The 24,779-nt window shown below is 47.5% G+C and overlaps 1 protein-coding gene across 21 annotated transcripts in view; it reads right to left on the reverse strand.

Moving 5' to 3' along the window:
• The window catches only part of NCAM1 (neural cell adhesion molecule 1), a 299,065-nt gene that overhangs the window by 19,443 nt on the left and 254,843 nt on the right, over positions 1 to 24,779 (reverse strand). For 9 of the 21 annotated variants that reach the window (XM_041771641.1, XM_041771642.1, XM_041771640.1 and 6 more), the window contains 10 exons: positions 22,915 to 23,065; positions 22,374 to 22,558; positions 21,921 to 22,017; positions 21,426 to 21,596; positions 19,607 to 19,738; positions 18,494 to 18,508; positions 14,049 to 14,096; positions 12,354 to 12,395; positions 9,004 to 9,006; positions 727 to 851 (listed from right to left, as the gene is read on the reverse strand). In XM_041771641.1, the coding sequence (XP_041627575.1) occupies positions 727 to 851; positions 9,004 to 9,006; positions 12,354 to 12,395; positions 14,049 to 14,096; positions 18,494 to 18,508; positions 19,607 to 19,738; positions 21,426 to 21,596; positions 21,921 to 22,017; positions 22,374 to 22,558; positions 22,915 to 23,065 (969 nt within the window). The remainder of the gene's footprint in view (positions 1 to 726; positions 852 to 9,003; positions 9,007 to 12,353; positions 12,396 to 14,048; positions 14,097 to 18,493; positions 18,509 to 19,606; positions 19,739 to 21,425; positions 21,597 to 21,920; positions 22,018 to 22,373; positions 22,559 to 22,914; positions 23,066 to 24,779) is intronic. The other 12 variants (XM_041771648.1, XM_041771647.1, XM_041771652.1 and 9 more) reach the window with 5 other exon arrangements.

The following is a 24,779-nucleotide window of genomic DNA, read 5'->3' on the forward strand; positions in this document are numbered from 1 at the left end:
AGACACTGCCTCTAAATCTCTCAGTGACTGATTGTGGTGGGCGTAGCCGAGTATCACTCTAAAACTAAAAAAAGTGAGAGTGATTTTCATCATGGGGGCTGGAGGTGAAAGGAAAAATGACAGACAAACCTTAAATGGTAGGCAAACTATCTAGAAAGAAAGGGTTTAGGGCCAAGCTTGCTGTGAGCAGGATCAGAACAGCTCAAGTCGGGTCTGAGGGGCAGGTGGGAGCTACGTTTGGGGTGGTAAGGCAGCCGAGGGCAGGGGCAAAGAGCCCACTGTCTTCAGACAGACCTGGATTTTAACTCTGCTCTCCTAGCTATGAGAGATCAGGGTTCTCGTGGGGACAAAATGCACATGATCACAGTGCCTGGCCGTTGACACACACTTTGTCAAACGCACTGATTATGAATATCAGTATATTATTTCAAAAAGTATCAGATAATGGCAAAATCACTTTACAGAAATTTCCAGAAGCATAAAAACCGATCATGGTATGCGTCTGTCTCCACCACAATCATTTTAAGGGTTTCAGAAGAGTCCCAGGGCAGACATGGCCTGATGGCTGTAAGTCAATCTTGGGATTTAAAACCCTGACCAGGGCCCCTGAGCCACCTGCAAGACACAGGACGTCTCTGCCAGCTTGGGCTCCGCACCTTGTTGACATAACAAGGTGGGTATCAGAGTTGCAGAGATGGGGGTGGAGACAGGGCAGGAGCCACTCACCGCTCGGTACTTGACCAGGTAGTGTCTGATGGGGGAGCCGCCGTCATCCTGCTTGATGAGGTTCACCTTAATAGAGTTTCCATCCTCGCCCATCTGCCCTTCAAGCTTAGGTGCACTGGGTTCCCCTGAAACAGCCAGTTAATTCATGTGACATTTTCACCCACAAGAGGAAAATCTGATCCATTAGAATGGGATGTAGTGTTGGGGTGGAGCTGGGCTTTTTTTTTCTTACTTTCTCAGAAACTCAAATGGTTAAGAAGCAATAAATATAAAACTTTGGGCTCCAGTTAGATCCATCAGACTTAGCCCCAAACTGGGAGTGTCTTTTGAGAATGTTCTGGGAAACCCTCCCTAATAGTACAATCCTTTTACCATTTTAGAAACAGGATTTTTTTTTTTTAATGTCTCTCACTCATACTTGCATTTTCTTTTTGCTGCTCTTACAACTGCAGATTTAACTTTGATGAGCCTGATACATTTTGAGGAACAGACTGAAATACAAGAAAATGTGTGTAAGCACTTAAGGAGAAAACTTACACCCACAATAATAATTCTTCAAAAAGCGGCCAGTTTCTTCCCGGGACATATGATTCATCCTGGGGGTCCTGAGGGACCCATCCTTAACAGAGGTGGAATGATGCCACATTTTTGTGACCCGCTTTCCATGAATTAAGTTCTATTACTTAGATTTATTGAAGAACATGACAAGTTTCCAGTTGTGCTTAAATAAAGCCCAATCTGCCATGGGCAAGGCTCCTGTAAGCATCCTGCATTATCCCTCAACCGCCTGAGTGATAATCCTTGGCATCTCGTTTAAAGTGACAATCATTAAAATCTTTTTGTTTGTGCAAAGAGAGAGGGGGAAAATTGCCTTTAGCATTTCTTAACAGAAAAAAAAGTCGATGTCTCTGTTTGCAGTATATTTGCTCAGCTGTGAGTCCAAGGTGGGTTTTTGTGGGACAAACTACCAGGGCTGGGATGGTTCTTCTGTGAGTCAGATGCTGCCTTACATTACAGAAACTATTTCATTAGTGTGTGCTGAAAGCAATGAGGTGAGATAATGACATAAAAAGTTGAAATGAAGATTTAACACACTTGGGAGTCCTGCACTTCCTCCGAGGATGCAACTGTGTCTAGTTCATGGCCTCAGACAGAAACTTGGGAGCGCTTATGAAACAGTTACTCTCTGGGTGGGTTGTCCCGGCTTGTTCACTGGTGGATAGAATCACAGACATGTGACCGAAAAACCAGAAAGGTTTGTCACCAGGCTTTGGACCTCATCGCCCCCAAGTGTGCTGCTGGCCATTTGTGACAAGGCTGCTGGCAAAGCCAACTACTTTGGGAACCTCACACTGGCTACTGGTCCTGCTCCCCACTTTGAGACAAGAAGGAACCAGAGATGGAAAGCCAACGACAGCCCTTGCTACTCAGCCTGGGCCTGTGGCACACACACCCCCCCTCCCCCGGGAGCCCGTTAGAAATGCAGATTCCATTTTAACAAGATCCCAAGGTGACCCATGTGACATTTAAGCTTTGAGAAACCGTTGTGATGGGGACACATGGAAGCTGTGACCAGGAGGATGCATCGTCTTAAATGTCTGAGGGAGAAGGTGTTTAGGAAAAGTTGTGCTTGTGTTTTTTTTCCCCCAATCCATGATTAAGGAAAAAGAAAACCAAGAGTAAAAAAAGACAATGATAAGGCGTTAGGCAAAGACTTGTCCTGTTTTCATGCAGCTATCTAGCCGCTGTTCCCAACTCTTCAGTGGAAAATATTTAGGAATTTGGTTTAGATAATGTCAAGGTGGGCATAGTTTTCAATTCTCTTAGACTACTCTAAGTCTTAGACAAAAATTTAGTAATGTCTTACTATACATATCCAGTGCTAAGCAGAAACTCAAACAAAGTGGAGGATATGTCAGAACGGGGCAGGTATGTAGAGTCACCAGTGCTGAATAAATGGGAGTACAAGGCACAGTAGAACTTTACAATTCACATCTCTGAAGTAGGGTGGCCAACTCATTCTGGCTGGCCCAGGCCTTTCCAGGTACTAACGCTGCAAGTCCTGCACTCTGGAAAAATCCTTAGTCTCAAGCACACTGGCATGGTTGGTGGCCTGAGACTGAATGGGGATGGGCATTAATGATGACTTTTGTATTCAGAATCACAATACTGATTCTGTGATGGTCTATTTGCCTTAAGAAGGAGGGAAGGAGGTGGCATCGGTGGCCCTTCCAACACATTCACCAGGCAAAGACCCAGTCCCTTCCCCAAGGCCTCCTTGGAAGGTAAACAGAAATGAATCCACTGGGACTGTGCTGGCTGCACTTTCCCTATCATCCCCTTTCAGATTTGAGCACTATGGGTTTCAATGCTGAATCAATACTGCAAAACATGGGACTTTGCTTTGGGAAGAGTATCTACTTAGAAGAGTTGCTCTTTTTCATGTTTGTCGGGATCCCTGTAAAACTGAATGTTTAGATAAGCCTTTGCCTCACTGTCCACATATACAAAATATGGCCCCTCCTGGGCCTCTCTCTAGCTCTGCCAGCACTGTGACCTGATGAATGTCACTGGCTTAGGGTGAACTACCCAAGAACACCTTGGCTATTTTCGCAACACTGTGAAAGATGCAAGATAAGGATGTCTTGCCAATTTGAGGGGGATGCACCCTAAGAGCAGTAATTCCACATCTTTAGGGCACAGGGTTGCCCCACTCTCCCTTTTTTTTTTTTTGCAATTTTAAAAGTTACCCTCCCAAAAGTCCTATCTTTGAAGAGAGATCCCAACTCTCTTCAAACACCTCTGAACAAAAATCTGGCCCAGGAACTTCTGCAGAAACCAACAGCCCCAATGAAATTAGCCAAGTCTTATCTTTGGATGTGTTTCCGAAAAAGATCATGGGAATCATAGAGAAATCACTAAAAACTATACCATGGTTAGAACACAGTTCTAACATTTACCAAAGCTGGAACGCTATAAATGGCTACCATTTTATCAGAGTGATGACCACGTTATTCTGACGTGTATTACTTTCTCATAGAATGTAGAGCATATCATGTCATGTTAAGGTGTATCATTTAAAATGCTTTAACTATGATTTACTCAACAAACGTTTACCTAGTACCCACCTTCTAGTAGGTATCACGTAGTCACTTAGGCACTGCAGTTTTAAAGGTAAATAAGGTTTTGTTTGCCAAATGAAAAGAAAAAATTGACTTATGGTCAATTTTTTAAAAATAAAAAACTGTGGGGTCCTTGTAAGAAAGCATAACCGGTCCTGTGACAGTTTTCTACAGGAAGATTATCATCAACTAGCACCAGAGAGATTCTGATCCACCTTGTAGCTATGAACTTGCTATAGTCTCATAAAGGTGTAGAAAGAGCAACGTTTGTTTAATGAATTGTCTTATCCATCTTCAAATGTTCACTGCCTGTCAGTGTTTCTAAAGACTACAAATAGGCGAAAGAGACTGCTTCCTGAGCTCTCGGCGAGGAGGCTCCAGCCATGCCCTGGCATTCGGGAGGCTCGCTGCTTTACTGAACACATTAGGAGAGGAAATTATTTAGAGGGTCCCAATGTGCACTCTGTTCTGAAATGGCTGCTCTGATTGAAATCATTATGGGTAATTTCAGCAAAACCAATATCGTAATTATTTGTGAATGTTGGTTTGAGATTCAGCAGCAATCGGTAGGTTGCTCCAAGAAAACCCCTGGGGTTAATTACACCTTCTGAATTTAGCTTCAGCCACGAGTCAAATTTTCCCCTCAAATATTTTATGTAAAGAATAAAAACAGCAGCACCTTCAAAATAAACCTTGCCGATAACAAATATAAAATATTAGGCAGCCCTGGTATTTGCTAGAATGTAAGTCATGTGTGCAAGAAAATAGGAAGGTACCATAGAGACCGCATACAGTCAGAAATGTTACAGACAGGTCCTATAAATTCCCCGTAGAAATCATAATTGAAATGTGTATTTCAGGCCTTGCAGATTGTAGGTTCTTTGTAATTTTTGTGCTATTGTGCCCTAAAATCGGAGTCAGCTTCACGTCCTTCCCCGCGTCAGCACAAGCCCTGAGGTCAGAAAGCTTACCGCTGGATATATGAATACCACAACAAAAATTATAGCAAGCCCCGGGCGTTTGGAACAGCATTTGTGAATTTTAGAAGGAAAATAATATTCTACTTCTCACTCAAAAATGCCCCAGTACCAAGAATTCTATCTTCTGATTGAACTGCTGAGAGAGGCCTGACCCACAGTGTTTCCTCATCCACCTTATTCTCTCCTCCCAGAGGGGTCTGCACAGAGTTCTGGGCAACTGAGTACAAACCAGTGATGGATGTAGGGCTTGCATTAGAATCTCTCCCTTTTTCTAGCAAATGGGATTATCTGGCATCACAAATACTGTTACTTTGGTGTATCTTAACTCCCGTTCCCTTCGATGAAGTACTGCTTGCAAGCAATCTGAAAACTTACGCATGCCTGTTTGTTACTTTAGAAGAGTCCATAGTGTATGATTTGGCTGTTCAAATATGAAGCCCATTTGATTTTTCCAACTCAGGAACGCTGGAAATTACATCTAGAGGTTAGAAGCTTGACTGGTCCTTGGGGGAATGAGCAAATTACCTAAGAAATCAGGATTCGCAGTTATCAGCCTAATTGTCCTTCCTGAGATCAAGCTCTGTGCCAAACAGACGAATCTAATGTGATCTGAGCAGCTTCCATCTTTGGCCCCCTCCAACACCCTGCTCCCCATGATGCCCCATCTGACAGCCTACTTGGCTATTCTAGGGGTGCTGAGGGGGCTTCTGACAGTCCCAACGAATGGCCCACCATGCCTGGATGGGTTACACTTTGTTCCAAGCACTGACGCCCCAGATCAGGTGTTGGGAGTAAAGTATTCCTTTTCTCCTGAGTGAGCTCTTTTCCCTTTGTTGTTAAGAATTTACTTGGGTAGCATAACCCGACTCTTGGCTGTCGTGGTCACCAGGTCCAGGGAGCACCGAGGGACCCTATGAGTAGGTATGGGCACGGCCAGTTCCCCAGCTCTTCCAGAAAGGACATTTGGCTCTGAGGCCATGGTCATGGGGGCACCTGGCCTACGTGTCCCTTTTGAATTGGGTTTAATTAGGAATGTGAATGTATGAGCTGGGGGTGGGTGGGGAGGTGGGTAGCAGCCTGGGGTATGAATGAAGCAGCAACCAATGAACTTTGACAGGCTGAACCACAGAGACACCAAGTCCCTTCTCGTGGGTGTCATGAAAAAAACCAACAGATTAACTGATCAATTATCTTTGTTTCATCATCCTAAAAGAAAATATGACCACGAAGGTGTGGCTTGTGGTTATGGGGCTGATCCAGGCTGAGAAATCAGGGCTGAAATAACCTCCAACAAGCAACTTGGCTCCTGCCTCCGAGGCCGCAAGGGGGTTTGTGCACATCTCCAACACTATTTCATGGGTGTGAGGTTACTCATAAGGAAGCAGGAGGCTCCGGAGAGGTTTCAGCCCTCACGCTGCTAAGCCCTAGGGGACTGGGCCCTTTCCAAAGCCCCGGTCTCTGCACCCAGGATTTGGGCTGACATGCCCACTGCCTCCCCCTGAAGACCCTTCATGCTAGCTCTCTACCAGCAGTGCAGGGAATCCTTAGGAATAAAGGCCATTAGAGTAGAACCCCTGGTGAAAAGTCTGTGTCGACCTGCCAGAGACCGTAGCAATCCAGACACACAGCTGTAAAAAAATAAAGGAGGGAGTGGAAGGGGTGGTTAGTGATGTTTTCAATCTAAGAAGGAAGAGTGGGTGTTAAGGAGTTTGAGTTTAGTTCATCAGAACCAGCACATGTCCTAGTACGAGAGGCAGTGTCAGTAGCTAAAGAAAAGAAGATCATTATGAATGGGTGGGGGTGGTGGTGGTGGTGGTGGATTCATGCTCAGACATGCAGCACACAGACAGAGGGGTGCTGGGGGCTTCTCATCACACACATGCTGGTGGGGAGAGGGCGGGGAGGCCCATTTACAGAGTCCTCGTGGCTGAGGGAGTCACCGGAGGCAGGAGGCCAGGCCCTGACCAGGTGCCACGATATTAAAAATGAACTTCGGCATGGGAGCATCTCAGGTCAGCAGAGAAGCCCACTCCTGGGAGAGAGAGACTCCTTGCTTGCTGAAACCTTCCTCGGTTAGGCCCTGCTCACCTTAAAGCCTTGCTGATGATGTCCAGAGAAAGGAGGCACTCATGCTCTTAACTAAACTTTATTTCTCTCCCCCATAAATTTTATTTGCTCTGACCTCTCTGTTCTCTGAAATTTTATTACTAAAGGCCACTTCCTGTTGCTTGCAGGAATTCATCTGAATAATGAGTCCTCTGCCCACCCCTCTGCAAATGGCCAGAGAGGGTCTGTCACAGAAGGGAAATGTGGTTCAATGGGAGGGTAATCATGCTTTCAAATTCCACAGGTCCTTCAGGGAATTTTTTAAAAAAATATTTTTTAATTTTAGCACTGGCTACATTTTTACTGACACCCAAGGCCATTGCTAGGTGTGTTTCTAGGGCAACTGTAGGAAACACCTTCAAACATTTCTTGCCTTGCTTAAAATGTCTGGCCGAGAGCTCCCTTCAGAGGGGTGGATCAGTTTCAACCTTGGTCATGTGATGCTTTGCCTCATCCCAAATTATAGCACCGCACAGCAATGACCAAACTTGTTAGTAAGAAAGAAACTACCGGGTTTCAACTCACCATCTGCTCCTCCTTCAGACCTCAGGAGGCAGATCCAGGCTTTTCCCTAGTACATTAGCCTTGGAACCGTCACCTCAAGTCTTAAAAGAACACGGTCCCCCTCAGGGAAATCATGAAACCACAGTATTCTGGATGAGAGTTGGGAGTTTAGAAAATCTTCAGCTTCCAATATCGTCTGCCCTCAGACTCACAGACTAGGTTGCCTTTTAAAGGTAGGAAAAGCTCAGAGTAAACAGCAAACATCTTTTTTGGAAATGATGGGAGGCTCTGCCCCAAGGCCTCATCCAGGAGTCTGGTTGTAAATGGGACTCACCAGGGAGGGGCACAGTGGCCACACCCAGAACGTTGGTGTCCTCAGAGGTGGCCAGTGTGCGGGGTGAGCGAGAGGGAGCACCCACGGGGCGCTCACGCCTGGGTGGCACGCAACAGAAGGACAGACCAGGAACAGAGAACGTGCATGCGAGACAGCTGTGGATGGTTTCGTCCGTGGGAATGTCGCCCAGTCAGCTCCTCAGAGACGTGAGGCCTAATGGGGACCCCCCCTGCATGCACGGGCACACTGGGCGGTTATTTGGGTTAGTTTGGCTTTCGTGATCAAGTGCAGCCTGTGTGTGTCTCAGGTTGTGACCCAAAGTCATAATTTTCGGTTAGAAGAAAACAGAATGTGTATGACTCCCCCGGGCAGGCTTGGAATAGGTGTTTGATTTTTACAGTGGGGAAGCTGTGAGCTGAGGCTTCCTTTTCTCTTTATGGCAAACGAGGATTTTTTTCACAAGGTTGTGACAGTCACAATATTAACTAATTATTTTGTCACCGCTATGCGCTTAATTAGATCATTTCGTTTCCTTTGCTGTGAGGGTCAATCATGGGCTCTCGATTACAAAGAGATCTCCAGTCATGGTAACTGCCAACTTCTGCTTTTATTTCCTCCTCGCCCTGCCCAGGGGGAGGGTCACTCTTAAACGGTGACACGTCAACAACCCACACTGCTTTAATTCCAAATTCTTAAATCTCTCATTTCAGTCAGCCCTCAATTTGCATGAATTTTATGAAGCTCTCTCATTGGTTTTGAGCAAACAGAACCACTGCAACTCATACATTTCTCTCGGACGCATTTCAGCGTTGTAAACAGATACATTTCACATTTTCACAGAAATGACTCACTTTAGAGCAACTGTGGTTTTCAGGACTACTGGATGAAGTTAAACAACAATGTCATAAAGGTAATTTACACAACTGCTTTTTTATGAACTATCTGGGAGAAATTCAAGTTTGCAAACTGCATGATGGCGAGTGCGGTTTAACTGGAGGTAGCAGTTTGCAAGGCCAAGTTTCAAGTGAAATGTTAAACCAGAGGCTGTCATGTATCAAATGGTCATGTCAAGGCTGCAAAGAGTGATGAATTCTAGAGGTGAACTGAGAACAGGAGAAAATCTCTCAAATGGCTTCACTTGGGAAATCTGAGACGGGAAGGAACGAGTGGGCCCTAGGTGCCAGGCTGTGGTCCCAGGTTTTATTTCCCTAATCAGAACAAAGAGTTTTACCTTCTGTTCACCAGCGTGGACGACATCATCAGCACCATGCAAGCCACATGACAAAGTCACATGATACGCACGCACATGATTGGTTGAAAGGAAAGGAGGTCACATGGAAAATACAAAAAATTAAAAACTGATGTAAACAATGGGCAGGGAGAAAAATCAACAACAAAATCACAGACTAAATAAAGGGAGAAACCAAATTAAATTAGCAGCATCTATAGGAAACATTGGGAGGCAGTAACACTGCCCGGAAATAGAAGGATAATAAATCATAAAGAGCATTTGGTTAACGACACCAATAAGCATTAGATACAATCGCAAGACTGCATATTAATACCACACCAAGGAGCATGTAAACTTGTTTGGAAATAGGGAGGTGTTTCTGGTCAGGACCTGGATGTCAAAGTCAATCCAGGAGACTGTTGAAGGAAAAGAAAAAAAAAAAAAAGCAAGTTATTATTCACAGATTCCAGAAATGTCTCGGCAGCTTCAGGAAACAAGAGCAATGAAAGTGAATATGGATCCGGCAGGAGACCTCCCAAGACTGTGTGCCCTGTAAGAACAAAATATTATGTTACACTGAGAAAAGCCATCTCCTTTTTCCTTTGGTGCTCGAGGAGAGGGGGCACATGAGCTGAGTGAAGTTTGGTGGATGGAGGCCAGAGAAGGCAATCCTGGGGGTCCCTTCTCACTTCCCTGTTCATCTACCCACATTATCCTGGAGTCCCCAGTGAGATACCCCAATTGAGATGCCTATAAAGGAGGAGGTCAGTGTAGAAGGGAAGAGGTTTCCTTCTGGTGGTGACGACCATGGCTCTGTCAATGCCAAACAACAAAACTGAACCCCTGGCCCCATGAGCTAAGACTGTGGACTAAACAAGCGCTTGGACATTTGTGGATAGTTGTTATCTAGACTCATGGCTGCACTGTGAATATATAGATCTGACTTAGACAATAAAAAAAATGGTTTTCTTGTTTGGATTTATCTATATTCCTTCTTTGTCCTCTGTTGTACTTACGGTCTAATTTGTTACTGAATGGCTTGCCCTGTCAAAAGGCATTTTGGGTTTCCCACCCTAACTTGCAGAGGCCAACGGGAAGTGCAGGCTATTGCTGGTTGAAGCTAAGAGGAAAAGCGCAAAGAGGAGAGGTGGAAGTGTCTTTCTGTGCAAAGCACACTGTTGTTTAAAAATAACCTGGGAGAAATGCTTGAGCCCAGTTACATATCCCTTGCCACTTGTGAGCTGATCGAACCTGTGCTGCTTACTGTTTGACACTGCACAGGCTCTGAAACATTCCAACCAAGCATGCCCTGCGGGGATTTTATACAAATCAGTTTCTCTTTTGATTTTATCTAGGATACCTTCATTCATAATTATAAATAGATCACCACATACCCACACTCACACCACACCCACACACACATTAGCAAAAATAGGAGACATTATTTTCAACCCTATTGAAACCCTATTGGCTGGTGATCGATGGATTTTTGTGCAACTTATAGCTACTCTTGCTGTCCCACCATGTTTACATGTGCTACCACATGCCTTATTGTAACAGGATTATGCTCATGCTAAATACAGGCTGCTGCCCAACTGTGACAGTCTTTCCTTATATCCCAGTATCCACCGGGACCCTACAATTTGGGTCAGTAGTCAAGTGTTGCCAAAAAAAAAAAAAAAAGACAAACTGTCTTCTCTTTTGATGTCACTACTGGGCATCTTATCTGTGGACAGAAATGTCTGATATTTAAAAATTAAACGTACGGCAGGGGAGAAACATCTAATTCATCCTTAAGGAAAAGTCTGGATTCAAGATTCCAGGAAAGACTAGTCTACAGTGACACACGTTAAGTATGACCCGAGCTGTGCAAATGCATTATGCAGCCTTCTCCTACGATGCCTGGCACATGCATAGCACCGAACTGCAAAGGACAGGAGCGTGGCTGTTAGAAGAAGAAAGGGTTAATTGCATTCCTGCTTCAAATGCAAAAAAAACAAAAACAAAAAAAAAAACCCCAAAACAAAAACCAAACCAAACCAAACCAAACCAACCCCCCCAAAAAAACAAAAAACAAAAAAACAAACAAAACAAAACAAAACACCCCACAAAAGCATCATCTGAGTGAAACCCATGCGAGCACAGTTCATTGTTATCCACTCTGCTCTGCTGACAAAATGAAACCTCAAAAGCATCAGGAATTAAAATTCATTGCAGCAACACACACAGAGAACACCAAGAAAGCAGACCCTCAGCTACGTTCTGCAGTAGAAAAAAGAACCATTTCATGCAACACACAGGGCCAGGAAACTCTTTTCTTCTCTGTTCAATTATGTATCAGAAACCGTGGCCCAGGGAGCGGAGAGGGAGCTGTACTTTGTATACCTGCTTTCTATCTTCTCTGACTACTGCTCAGTGGATGCAGGTTGGTTTTCTTTTTCTGTGCATTCAGAAATATTATAAACCCGAAACCCGCACACGCCTGTGGACACCACTGTAAACACATACGCACACACGTGTGCACGGGCGCTCCTGCTGACTTGGGACTTGAGTCCTAACCCACAAGGTCACCTCATCAGAGCATTATAAAGGTTAGCTTGAAACACGTCACCGTTGCGATGAAGTGTCATGTTTTCCACAAGGCTGGCCTGGACTCTCCCCTCAGCGATGGATTCCAGAACTCTGATCTGGACTCTCAGCACACAGGTGTGAGCAGGCCTGGCTATGCTTTCTGGGGCCGCCACCTTCCTAGCCCTGAGGAGAGCTGGGAGGAGGCCTCTCCCTCGGGGCGCTGTGACCTCCTCCTGCCCCCTTGGCCCTGCCACATGATGTGCCACAGAGCTGGGCACACTCTCAGGAACGAGCAGCCACTTCTCTCTCTGCTGCACCCTCTGCTTCTCCCCAGGCAGCATTTTCTCTATCCCTTCCCTTGTTCTTAGTCTTAGCTACTTGTGTGCATACGTGTGTGTACACGTTTGTACATGTGAGTGTACGTGTGTGTGCCCATGCTTCAGAGGGGAGGAGCAACAAAAGCCGGATGGAAATGCTGATCTTTTGTCTCCTTAGGGTTTCTCTAATCCTATCCTGTCTTTTCATGCGAAGGGAAATTGGGAAAACTCTCTTCATGCAGAGTAGTCTTCGAATGATCATCCCAGCCCTTTTGGTGGTGCTGGGTCTGTTCCCCTGGCCACGCAGACAGCATGCTTAGGAAACCACACCAGGAGAGGAGCCTCCATGCGTTCACAACTGTGACTTTTAATACAAGGGACAAGGATGGGCAGCACCGTGACCCGGAGGTCAGCTCTGCAACCAACGGTTATGGCCAAGAGCCGTCGTAACTCTGTACTCACTAGCCGGTTCTGTGGTTGCAAGGGCAGGAAGAGGCCAGGTTGCTATGGAAACACGAAGGGCAGATAGGGCACAGAAAGGTAAAGGGGAGAGTGGAGATACAAATTGTATTCATAAGTGAATGTGTTTATTCAGAGGAGGGTGTGCGTACAGATACGTAGATATAGATATAGATAGAAAGGGAAGAAACATAGTGAAAGGGATATTTTCTCATTTCCTTTCCCCCTGATTTATCAATAGAAATATAGATATTTTAAAGAAATAATCAGAGATTTTGCTGACAAGTTACTCTTACTCAGCAAGAAGTAACATAACCCTCATGTATTCTTACCACAAATTCAAGTTACCATGGGCCTGGGCACTGTGATTTGAGTTTTTCATTCTTAGTCTAATTTTCACAGGATCGGCAAATCTATCCTTCATAGGAGAGACAGGAGCCCTGAGGCTCAGGAGGTTGAGTGACTCACTCAAGGTCATGGATTGTTCATAGAAGGAGTGGACACGGGATTTGAACCCAAGGCTGTCTCTAGTTCCCAAGCCTGAATTCCTGCTGCTAAAGCCACAGCCTGGAAAGCACTATCCGGGGTGCAGGGCCTGTGTCTAAGCCAAACAGATGCAATAGGGGGCTCCTGAGCTCAGGGCTGGGGTCACCTCCTGAGGCCGTGTGCAGAGAGTGGCAACTCTTGATATGCCAAGGAGTATACAGCCAGTTGGGTGCCGCCACCCTGCCTGCGCCCTTAGCGCCCGCTGGCATGACACCTTGGGCCTCCCGCAGATGCGGTCTCTCCCTTTGTTATCCCCCTCTCCACCCGCAAGAGCTGGCTTCAAAACTCTAAAGAGTCGCAGGCACAGAGCTCTCTCCTGAGTCCCTGGGGGGAACAGAAGGACAGGGCAGCCAAATGAAAAAAGATCGTAAAAAGAGAGTGGCTCAGTCAGTAATGACGAGGCCTGAGACCCACCAGGCGACGTCACTGCCAGGCTTAGTGGTCTTGCTTCGGGGAGGGCAGACACAGCTTGATAAGCGCTGTGATGTTTTTTTAGGGGGTGGGGGTGAGTGGGGTGGGGAGGAGGGCAATTACTCATCCTATTTTATAAAAGAGAAAGACAAGGCTCACTTGTGAAGGGTTAAATAATTTGCCGAAGCGCCTGCTGCCAGGCACATCTGCAAGCAGACATTGTTTATTTTCCCTGCAAATATTTACGAGACAAGTATGCATTTATGGAGAAAGCAAGAGCTACAGGCCTCACTATCTAATTTCAATGTCTGAATCCAACTGTGCCAATTAAAATGAAGGGTGAAAACACAACACCCCAAAGCATTTCTTATGACCCTGCAGAATAGATATTTTTCTTGGCAAATTCCTTCGGTTCCTCCAAATGTCAGCTTGGGTCCAGCCCATGAAGAATCCCGGGGACGGGGCTGGGCTGGGCTGCACCAGCCCTGGGAAGCCTGACTGCAGGATTTTCTGTCCAGAGTAATGCCTGTCACTTGCCTACTCTTCGGGGGAGTGCTGCCTCCCATGAATCTGGGAGGCCCTGAGCCTATTTCTCTTCTCATTTGCTTCTCTAAAAACCCGGCGCTGCTTTCTGCCAACAGAGTTGAATTATCACCTGGTGAAGGAGATAACATTACCCAGACCCACTATGGCTGGTGGAAAGCAACCTGCAGAGAGATGGATGAAGAAAATGATACTCACTATCTGGATGAGACAATGGAACAGGGGTGGAAGAGCTAGCAGGAGCCACTGAGGAAAGAAAAATGAAAGTGAAAAAAAAAAAAAGGGAACAAAGCTCATTGAGGCACACAGACACTGAATGAAAATATAGAAGAGCCAACCCAGGGGTGTCAGTGGCAGAAGCTGAAGCGGGTTATAGCAAGGAGGGAGAATGCCGTGCGTGAGAGCAGGTGGCCTGTGGACTAGCAGAGAGCAGGGCTCTCTGACTTCGAACCGGGAGCCTGTGTGCCTGCCAAGCCCCACGTTCAGGTAAGGGACTGGGCCAGGAGCAGCCACGGAGGCCTCTGACCCTGCCTGAAACCAACAGCCCATTGAGCAGGACCAGGACCACGTGTCAGGAAGAAAGAGAACCTGGACCCCAGTTTATGGTGAACGTGGGGAAAAAGGAGGCTTTGGCCCTTCACGTGATAGATTTCTGCATGTGCTTGTAGACAGGCATATGTTTACACTCAGGGCACATACGTACAGCAAAGCCTGTATGCCTCACTCTCTAATCTCAACAGCCCAAAGAAACAGAAATGACTGTCCCACCTGATGTTCACTACTGGGAGAGGCCTAGGATGGCTGGGCATTTAGAAGACACTATAACCATCACTGTCCTCCAAAACCCTACAGAACTGCAGGTCTACACCTGCACCTTCCTACAGAAGGTGACTTTCCTGAGGCTGCTGTGAGTGTGGAGACCCATGCAAATAGCACTGAGTGTTACTCTCACACTCTCTTGGAGGAAGGGAAAGCTGAAGAGACTGGGACTGAAATGAAGGAATGCTAACCCAACTTTCTGCTCAGGGGACCATTAGAAATGGTGCATCCATTCTGGACACTGACTAGATCTTTGGTTTTTCACTGGCAGATATTCAGTGGTTGTCCCATCAATAATCACAACACAAAGTCCCCTTTGATAGCGAGAGGAGAACCTGGAAGTACATCACTGTATCTCCAACACTGCCTTGGCACACTCATGGTTTGGTCTTCCTTTTCTCTTCCAGATGAGGCATCTCATTAAACCACACGAGCACAGTGTCACCGGAATCAGAGCAAGATGCCCACTGAACTCATCTCGAGCTCATCGTGACTTGATGGGCTGGTTCATTCAGGTGAGTGTATCTCTTTCTCTCTCTCCTTCTTTCTCTTTTACTGTTTTGGCTTGAATTGTTTGCATCACTGCCCTTATTATTCTGACAAAGGGATGGAATTTTGTGTGTTTTAAACACAATATGTTAAAATGCATTTAATTTATACTTGCAACGTGCCATCTGTGGGCAGAATGTGAAGACAAAAATCTCAAGATGCCTCTTGTAAAAGGTAGAGACTCCTTCATAACCCCTGAAAGAAATGGCCTATTTTACTTCATGGTTCAGAAGCAAATTAAGAGGTGACATCCAGGCAACAAAATTCTGAAGGTGTATGGCTCACTCATAGAGAGGATGCAAAATCAAGTGTCATATCAGGTGTTTAGGGGCCTCAGCAATTCTGATAGGGAAGCAGCCCCTCCCAAGGCAAACAGAAGTTGTGAGCTTTCCCCCTAAAAGCTTCATGACAACACACAGACATCTGGCCTAAAAATACAAGAAACAGGGACATTTTTCCAGGCTGGAGTTCTATTTATTTGTTTGGAGTCATCGATTCCTTGTTACCTACACACACATTTATGAACTGCACACAAAGGGAATCTTCTAAGGCTTTCTAAGATGGCAACTCAGAAGCAGGATTCTTTGAGGTATTTGTGGCTTTGGCTAGTTTCACCCGCTCATCCCAGCTTTGACACAGTCATGCAATGTGGATACATCTATTAAGGAACCAAGAAAGCAACCCCATATTGGCATATCTCAAGGAACTTGAAGTGATCAAATTAATGCAAAATGCACCGGCTCTCACCCACTGCCTCCTAACCAGGGTTGGGTGGGTGTCTGGCAGCAATAAAACTCTCTGTTCAGTATGACAGCTTATTGATCTTGTACCTTCCACCCTTAGGGTGAGAGTGCCCCTCGGGCCTAGCTCCAGTGTTCTGGGATCAGGCTGTGCATCTGCACCCCAACATCACCGGGGGGAAAGAACTGTCATTGGGCAAGATGAGCCAGTGTCAGACACCAATACCAACTCGGGCTTGGTGTAAGCATGCAGCTAAATGGTTGGCTGATTTTATTTACCTAATTTCCGACAATCTTTGTACCCTCTGAGGAAGGCGAGTGAGAACTCGGAGAAATCCTTCCTGAAACGTGCCCCCGCTTCCTAGTAGCAGTGGGTGAGTGTTGTCACGGCGGTGGTAGGTGCTGGAGTCATCCCTCCAAGTGTACCCTTCTTCAGGATGGGTCTAGATAGGCCTTAGGCTAGGCCCTCACTTCAGCCCTCTAGAGAGGTCATGAGGGTACGGGGAAGACCATAATAACTGATTTTAGCCAGAGTATGATGATCTGTGTATTCCCACGTGTGCCACCTCTTAACCCACTCAGGTTCTTGACAGAGGTACTCAGTGCTAAGGCTCTGCCATAATTCTCTTATTTAGAAAAAGTGTGATTTTTATTTTGAAGTGTGATTTTTAAAATCCTTTAGCCCATAACTTTACTAGATAATTGAGAAAACTAACCTTGCATGCCCTTAGCAGTGCCTGCTGCTATACCATTCATGAGCTACTTGGAGTGGACAGCTGACCCCTCCATTTCCCAGAGAGGCTCTTGGAATCATGGTGCAGGTAAGAACAAGGGCTAGAGGTCTCCCTTTTTAAAAAAAATTGAACAACGACTTTTCAAACATAGCATCTGTTTTCAGAAATTCTCACCTTTATAAGGGTTGAGTGGGCAATGATGAAAACCACTGATGGGCTTTGAAGTCTAAGACGCAGTTACTCTGATTCAGTACTCAAACCCCAGGTACTCGTTAGAAACTCAACGGGAAGCCTCATCTCAGCCCTCCTCTCTGTCAAGTAACTAAGCCACCGTTCATTTACTGATAAAATCCAAAAGAGTGGAAACAGAAGCTCAGAATAAGGAGCCAGGGGGAAGATGCTCTCCCATTCAGAGCTGCTCCTCTGAGCTCACTCGGGGCAGAGCTGCTGCCCAGGGCAGAGAGTTGTCAGTCTCAACCTGACAATGCCAATCCCCAATCCTGACTCCTTCCAAAACCGGTTCATTCAGGAGCCAAGTCTGCTGAGATCATGGATTTAGCACTTGCTCGGAATCTCAGAACGCCTACACTGAGCTACTTAGTTTCTGCTGTTGCTGCAATATTTCTGAATAAATTTTTAAAAGATAAGCTTCCCTGAGTGCCTTTCAGGAGCTAGGAGCTTTTCATGAAAAGAGTGTGCAGTTTCCTGAATACCTTTTCTTCCGAGTCTCTCTGGGTAACACTCACCTCCCACTATTCTGAGCTCAGCCCAGGAAGCAAGAGGCAGGGCTTGGCGGGAGTGAAGCCTGGGAGCATCTTGCAGGCCAGATGAGACCTTTTGGGCCCCCCAGAGCAGCAGGCCAGCCTTCTGTAACCCTTGCTCCTTATATTTGCTATTTACAGCTCACATGTCCTTCCCATGGAGAATCCCCCTCTCTATGCTTGGCAGTGAAGCTACCAAGTGGCTGGCTAGCCTTTCCTAAACATGGAAATGCACGTTGCCAAGAACCCAGTGCTAGAGCACAGAGCTGACCGGAAGTGGAGAGTTAAGACCCTAGCAGCTGCCTGCAGCACATACTTGTGACTCAGACCCAAAGCTCAGGCTACCCTTTACAATTACAGCTGTGAGGCTGCCTGGGTGGCTCAGTTGGTTAAACATCTGACTCTTGATCTCAGGGTCATGAGTTTGAGCCCCACATTGGGCTCTAAAAAAAAAAAGAAAAAAAAAGGAAGAAAGTAAGATAAAAAGAAGATACAATTGCAGCTGCTGTTTGGGCCTCTCAGAGCCCTCCAGCTCCTATAGGCAGAAAAGGGAAGGGGCTATGAGCTCAATTCTTTTATCTCCTGAAAGCAAATGTGAAAGTCCTTTCAGGTGCCTTTTCCCGTGAAGGGATTCTGCGTCCCCGGTGAGGCTGTGGTCGCCTTTCTGGCACCCTGGCAGAAGGCGAGGTGGTGCGATCGCATGTTACCAGGAGACTACTTGGCACATTCCCACCGTGCTTGGCTTGGCACGCATCAGCATGGCCGCAGGGTCATCGTCACACACAGAAATTAATAAATACACACAACTTCAAAGGACACAAAAGTTGCATGCTCTACAACAGGACGAGTGTTAGCCTCTTGGAGTAACCTACAGACATTAGCAAGAGCACAACTAGACTAAGGTCAGTGTGGTTAGGGCCCGGACAGTATCATCTACTTCAGCCTAGGGAACAAAAGGGGTACCAGAACTAAATTAAGAACTAGGACTAGCAGATGTTAACACTATCGAAACAGATAATGAGGTATGAAGAGGCACTTACGTGGAAGAGAGCTGTCTGCATTTCCCATGGATGGAACACAGACGAAAAGAAAAGACAAGAGACAGACCCAAGGGGGAAAAAAAACAGATGTAAAAGAAATGAATAGGCTCTGCAAAGGACATGGGACTGGAAATTCAAATTATCAAGTTATTTCAAATCCAGAAAGAAGCAATTCCTGGAGAAGGAAGATGAGGCAGGCTTTCTGTTCCCGGAAGAGTTAGTGGGGGGTGGGGTGGGGGGGTGGGGGTGCTTTTCAGGCCTCTGGCTTCAAAGAGAAGGAAGTGAGGGATTGCCCTGTGTGTTTGTAAATCCCAGGAACCAGAGAGGCCCCAGAGCTCTGTGACCACTCAGAGAGTCTGGTGCTACCGCACCTTCGCCAGCTGGGCAGATGCGTGATCCTCCCAGGGCAGCAGTTTGGGTCTATGGAGGGACTTTACCAAAGCAGGGTTTGCCCTGAGCCTGCCTATTTGTGGGATGGGAGGCAAAGCAAGGCAGGCAGAGTTGAAGGAAAGAGGGAGCGACGGAGGAAAGCAAAAGCCACCCTGAGTGGATCAGGGAAAGAGGCCACGGGGAGGAAGACTGGCGTGTGCTCGCGGCGGGAGGGAGGAGTGGGACGCAGGGGCCTCAGCCCTCCTTTCCCTTCTGCTTTGTTGGGGTCTTGCTACTGCACTTACATCCCATAGTGGTCTCCTCTTTCCTATAACGTGATATCTCTGCTGCATCAAAAATCCCACGACTCATTATAGGAACCCTCCTCTCTTCCTTCAAGTCACAGGATGCTTTAGGGCCTTTGTGACCTGGGTCAAGAAACGACGTCTCCCAAATCCCTCCAGGAGCTGCTGGTGTTTTGCCGCCCTGGCTGTGATGCTAACAAGTGGGACCAGCTATCACTGTGACAGGGTCACCAAGCTCTTTGGGAAAGACAGCATCAGGGGCTGGGTATCAGCCATCACTGAGGGCCAAGGAGCTAGGAGGTGAGCCTTCCCTGAGCAGAGCAATCTGAAAGGCAAGAAGCTGTCATCCGAACAAAGGATGGGGCGGCTCAGGGGCGCCTCTGCTCCCAAGGAGAAGAGGGTGGGTGTGGGGAAGAGGCAGGGTGCTGCTTGTACTTACGGACTGGCTGTGTCTTGAACTCGGAGGCCGTGCTGATCTCACCCAGGCCCTTGCCATTCAGGGCTGCCAGCCGCACAGCGTATGTGGTCTCGGGCTTCAGGCCCACAATGGTGACGATGCCCTCCATGTTGGCTGTTGTGAGAATACGAGAAGGATCACAAGGGGTTTGGAAAGCTTATTGGTAAAACGGCGTAGTTGCTGTGGAATACCACACAGTGGGTCCTCAAAAAATTAAACTTAGCATTGCCATGTGATCCAGCAATTCCACGTCCGGGTAAGTACACAAAAGCACTGAAAGCAGGAACTGGAACAGATACCGGGGCACCCACGTTCACTGTAGCACTGCTCACAATAGCCAAACAACCCACGTGTCCATCAGCAGGTGAGTGATACACCGAAGGTGCTGTGGATACGGTAGTATCGGTCGGCCTTGACCAGGAATGAAGCTCTGACACGTGCTACAATGCAGTGAGCCCGAGGACATCAGCTAAGTGAAATAAGTCAGACACAAAAAAGGACAACTACTACATGGTTCCTTTCATAGGAAGTACTCGGAATCGTCAACTACACAGAGACAGGTGGTAGAAGGGTGGTTGCTGGGGAGGGCGGGAGATGGGATGGAGAGTTAGTGTTTACCGGGCGCTGAGTTTAGGATTACGAGAAAGGTCTGAAGATGGATGGTGGTGATGGTTGCGCCCAATAATGTGAATGTACTTAACGCTGTTCGACTGTATACTTAAAAATGCCTAAAATGGTAACTTTTATAGTCTACGTATTTTGCTACAACAAAAATAGAGCCAGAAAGTTAATTATACTTGAACTACAAAAATATACAAAAGGGGAGGAAATCCAGCTGTAGCAATGGCAAAAAGAAAAAAAAAAGCCAGCTGGACAGATTGTTAACATGGGACCAACTCGCTGTAAAGTTGGTGTGAGGTTTCAGAGGGAAGTTAGGGAGGTAAAGAGATTATTTTCTCCTGGCTCCAGTCCTGATGGCACAGAAATTCCTCCCAGGCTGCTCCCCCAACACCAAAAGCTTGAAGGAGTGATGGAAGCTTCCTGGTGAAACAAATTCTCAGTAAAACCGGGTCAGAAGGTGGTTGCCCCTGTTACCACATACAGGACTGGGATTAAAACTTTCTATAGGAACAAAGCATACTTCACTGACATATCCTGATTAAACCCCAAATGGAGAGTCAGGCACATTTATAAACTCAAACCTCAGGGCAAAATGGTCTGGGCTCTGAATCTTCCAACTGCAGGAATCCAAGGGTCATTGTTTACACTTTTAGTTTGGAAATATATCCCAGACGGATTTAAAAGCAGACTTTTCTCTCTGGCAATTTGTTATTTGGTTAAAACCACAGTTACATGACAGTCTCCGAGTACACCAAGCAGGACCGGATGGGTGATGACAGAGAACCTGCTGCCCGGGGAGCCCACAGGTGCAGGGCAGGGGTGGACTGGGCTTCTCTGGTTGTGTGCAACACCTGAGCATGACTCCTGCTTGGAACGTGGCTGAGATGGCCTCATCCTTCTTAGCACAGTCCTGAGAAGCAGGTTCTGAGGTATCAGGGGACAGAAGGCCAGCAAATCTAGAGGAGATATGACCGTGCCCTAATTCTAGAGGCACGGGGATGCTTCTGCAGCATAGGAACAAGAACGGATGGCAGTGTTGGCATGTGGCATCCTCAGCAGGTGAGCACGGTGTGCCACGCCACCACAGCAGGTGCTCAGGGTGCCAGGACTCGGGGTGAGTGTCTTCCCAACCCTGAGCAACCCATCATTCTAAAGGAAATGCCGACTTTTCCCCACGTACCTTCTTTGGCATCATACCACTTGAAATGCCACACTTCCTCGCCCAGTGCTCTCCACTCAGCCTTGTATTTGAGGATGGGCACCCCACCTGTGGCCTCTGGTTCATCAAACTGCACCTGTGCTGTGCTAGAGTATGGCTCCACCTGGTCGATGGACGGTGAAGACGGGGTGTCTGTGGGGGGGGGGGGTGCACAGATAGAAACCCAGGTGAGCCCAGTTAGGTCCAGGACAGAACTCTCAGTCACGAAGAAGCACGTCTCTCATTTCTGCTCATTCGTGGGAATCCTGTCACCTATATCCTGTCCCCCAGCCCAGCTCACCATAGGATTATTTCCAACAAGCACCGTGCTCACAACCTTGAGCCTCTACGGGCTCCCTGCTTCCTGACCCTGTCTTTGGTTACCTTGGCCCTCTTCTTTCTACTCTCCTGGGGTCATCAGAGGGCATGGGACAGGCCAGCAAGGGTAAGGATAGTGTGGCCATAGAGGGTGTTTACCTGCTTGGACAAGGATGAATTCCAAAGACTCCTGTCCAATGCGGTTCACTGCAGTACAGTTGTAGTTTCCAAAATCATTTTCAGAGTCTGGGGTCACCTTTGGAGAGAAGGAACTCTGGGTTTTAAGTGTCCCATGGAATGGCCACCAACAGAGATCTTTATTTATTGGATTAATTTGTAAAGAACAGAAACAGGAAAGCATGAACCATTAGCTCCAGCCCAGCTGTAAGCCAGAGAGAATTGCCAAGGGGCCAGTGAGAGAGGCATGTCTGGTCCTCTGGGCCATGACCTGGCCCCCGGAGAGAGAAGAGGCCGGGCTGAGGCTCCGTTTCTTCCATAGCTGCTGGCTCCTCTAGTCAAGATGTGCCAGAGAAGCAAGAGAGGAAGTTTTAGCTGCATATCCATAGGCAGCCTGTGTCTTCTCCACCCTCCCCTGCTCCAGCCCCAACTCACCTCCAAATAGCTGGCGGAGGGGGTGTTGTAGATCTTGATATTGCTGTAGTTGGAGCTTGGCAGCAGCTGACCATCTCGAAACCACGAGATTGTGGCACTGGGGTAGGCAAACACCTCGCATGTGATGTTCACCTGGTTCCCCTCCCAGGTGTACACAGCCACGGGGCCCTGCAGCTTGGGGGCATCTGCGAGGAACAGCAATGCCCATCAGGAAGGCCAGCACCAGAGAGGAGCCCCGCATACCCCACTTCCTAACCCCGGGTGGGCAGGTGTGCCCCAAAGCAGAGCCAGTGCTGGGGCAGAGTAAAGGGCAGGCTGGCTCAGCAGTCCTGTGAGCCACGTGGGAAGATAGGAGGGCTCATCAGCTTGTAAGGAGCCTGGGACAACTTGGGGACAAAGCTCTGGACCGGCCTAGGGCAACCGCCACAGGGAGCATGAGCAGAGCAGTAGCGTGCAGCTCAGGTCCTGGCTGCTCATTTCCCTTTTCATCCTGACCCTACAGGGTCCCCCTCCCCCACATTTTTCCACAGTTACTGCTCACACTGCACTTCCAGATACATGGACTGGGAGTCCTGGCCGATGGTGTTGCTGGCGGTGCAAATATATTCTCCGGCGTCTGTGTACTGGATGCTCTTCAGGGTCAGGGATGACACGCGGGCATGGCTACGCACCACTATGTGCCCGTCCAGAGTCTGCCAGGAGGGAAGGGGAAGCGTCAGTGCCCGAGGCAGGGTTGAGGGTAGGAGACTGGGCCATCTCTTGTCTGCGGCCAGTCTCACATCCTCTCCCCAATCTGTGCCCGCGTCTCTCACTTAAGGCACCGACTAGCGTGGGAGGCTCTGGAGAGCACCACAGGAACCTGAGTGTAACCCAAATAGAAAATGGGACTCAGTTTATGTTAAGCAGTCTAGCTTCTGTGCCAAGATTGGTTTGGGGCAAGGACAACCAAGGTCCCCCAAGATGACTTTGTTTGGCATGTCTAAAGTGGAAGCCAAAGCCCTGGCCAGCAGAGATTCCAGCAGCAACAGCTTTTGCTTCATGAGACTCTGGGAAACCTGTATCCTATGCTTTCCTTCGAGGAGTCTGCCCATCTGCTAGTTCCATGGTGCATGTGCACGTAATGGGAAATCCGAATGTGCCAAATGCAAGAAATTATACAAGAAACCTATATTTCTGCAGATGCCTCACTTTCCTGAATGCTTAAAAAGAAAACAATTTCATTCAAGAGAAAGTCCAACAACTCAATGATGAGAGGCTGTTGAGCTGGAAGTGAGTGTAACTGGGTCCCTCTCCGGGGAGACTGGTACAGAGTCCCAGGCAGTCACCACCATATTCTAGCCCTTGATACGATGATTGGCTTCCTGAGTCTCTGGAATTATAGTGATTGGTCAAAAGGGCAATAAGCATATGATCCCTAGGCAAAGGGAACTGGAGTATTTCCAAGGGGCTCCTGCCTTGACCCTCTAAAATGTATAATGGTTGCTGGCCTAGGAAAAGTCTGGGCATGCTGCCCAAGTTCAGATCCTCAAGAAAGCTGGTAATCTGAAGAAGGAGTCTTGCTCCTCATAGGCTGGGCCACACTCTTATCTCCATCATATGATATTCTGTGGAGATCGGCAGGTGAGTGCTCTGCATATGGCATCTGTCGTCCCATGGGGTTGAGTCTTTAAAGAATGGAAGAACACCTGTTTCAGGCTCTTCTGACAATGCTGGTTTGGAAGTCTGAAACCCAGAATTGCAAAGTTGCACACAGACAGTCTGGGCAGCTCAAAAGCAAAGGCCTACGGGTCTTGTGGGGCAGTCTCTGCAGATCTGTACCAAGAAGTCCCTCTGACCATCACTAATGGAACTAATCCATCTCAGGCATTTAAGCCCCATCGAGGTTCATATCTGGAAGCTGGAACACTACAGCTGGCAAGGAGGCAGAGAGCTGAGCAAAATCATTACTGCCCAACTCTGCAAAGGCCACCCTGCTCTCAGAGTAGTGCCCAGATGCCCATGGCTCTCAACATCCACCTGACTGTAAGTCTGTAAGGCTGACTGGTTCAGGAGATGTCATACATTAGTGAGAGATGACAACAAGGGTCCCTGGATCCTAGGACCCCCTTTTCTTGTGGGCTAACAGGGTTGTCCCAATATCTCCCAGTGGCAACTTCCATGAGTCATACAAAAATTAACCCATCAGTCTAAACTAGTGGCATCGAGAGCATCCTTGCAAGTATCTCTGAAGGGCTGACTTGATCCGTTTGTCACTCCTGTCTGCCCCAAACATAGGACAAAGGCAGAAAGGTTCGAGGTCCACCCCCTGCCCTTCTGGTTATCTCAGTGAGAACACAGGTTCAGCCAATAGTGACAGCCAGCGGCCGAACTATGACTGTCAAACAGACGGAGCTTGTCCTGGGCTCA

The sequence above is a fragment of the Vulpes lagopus genome, chromosome 10, assembly GCF_018345385.1.
Source record: "Vulpes lagopus strain Blue_001 chromosome 10, ASM1834538v1, whole genome shotgun sequence".
Lineage (NCBI taxonomy): Eukaryota > Metazoa > Chordata > Mammalia > Carnivora > Canidae > Vulpes > Vulpes lagopus.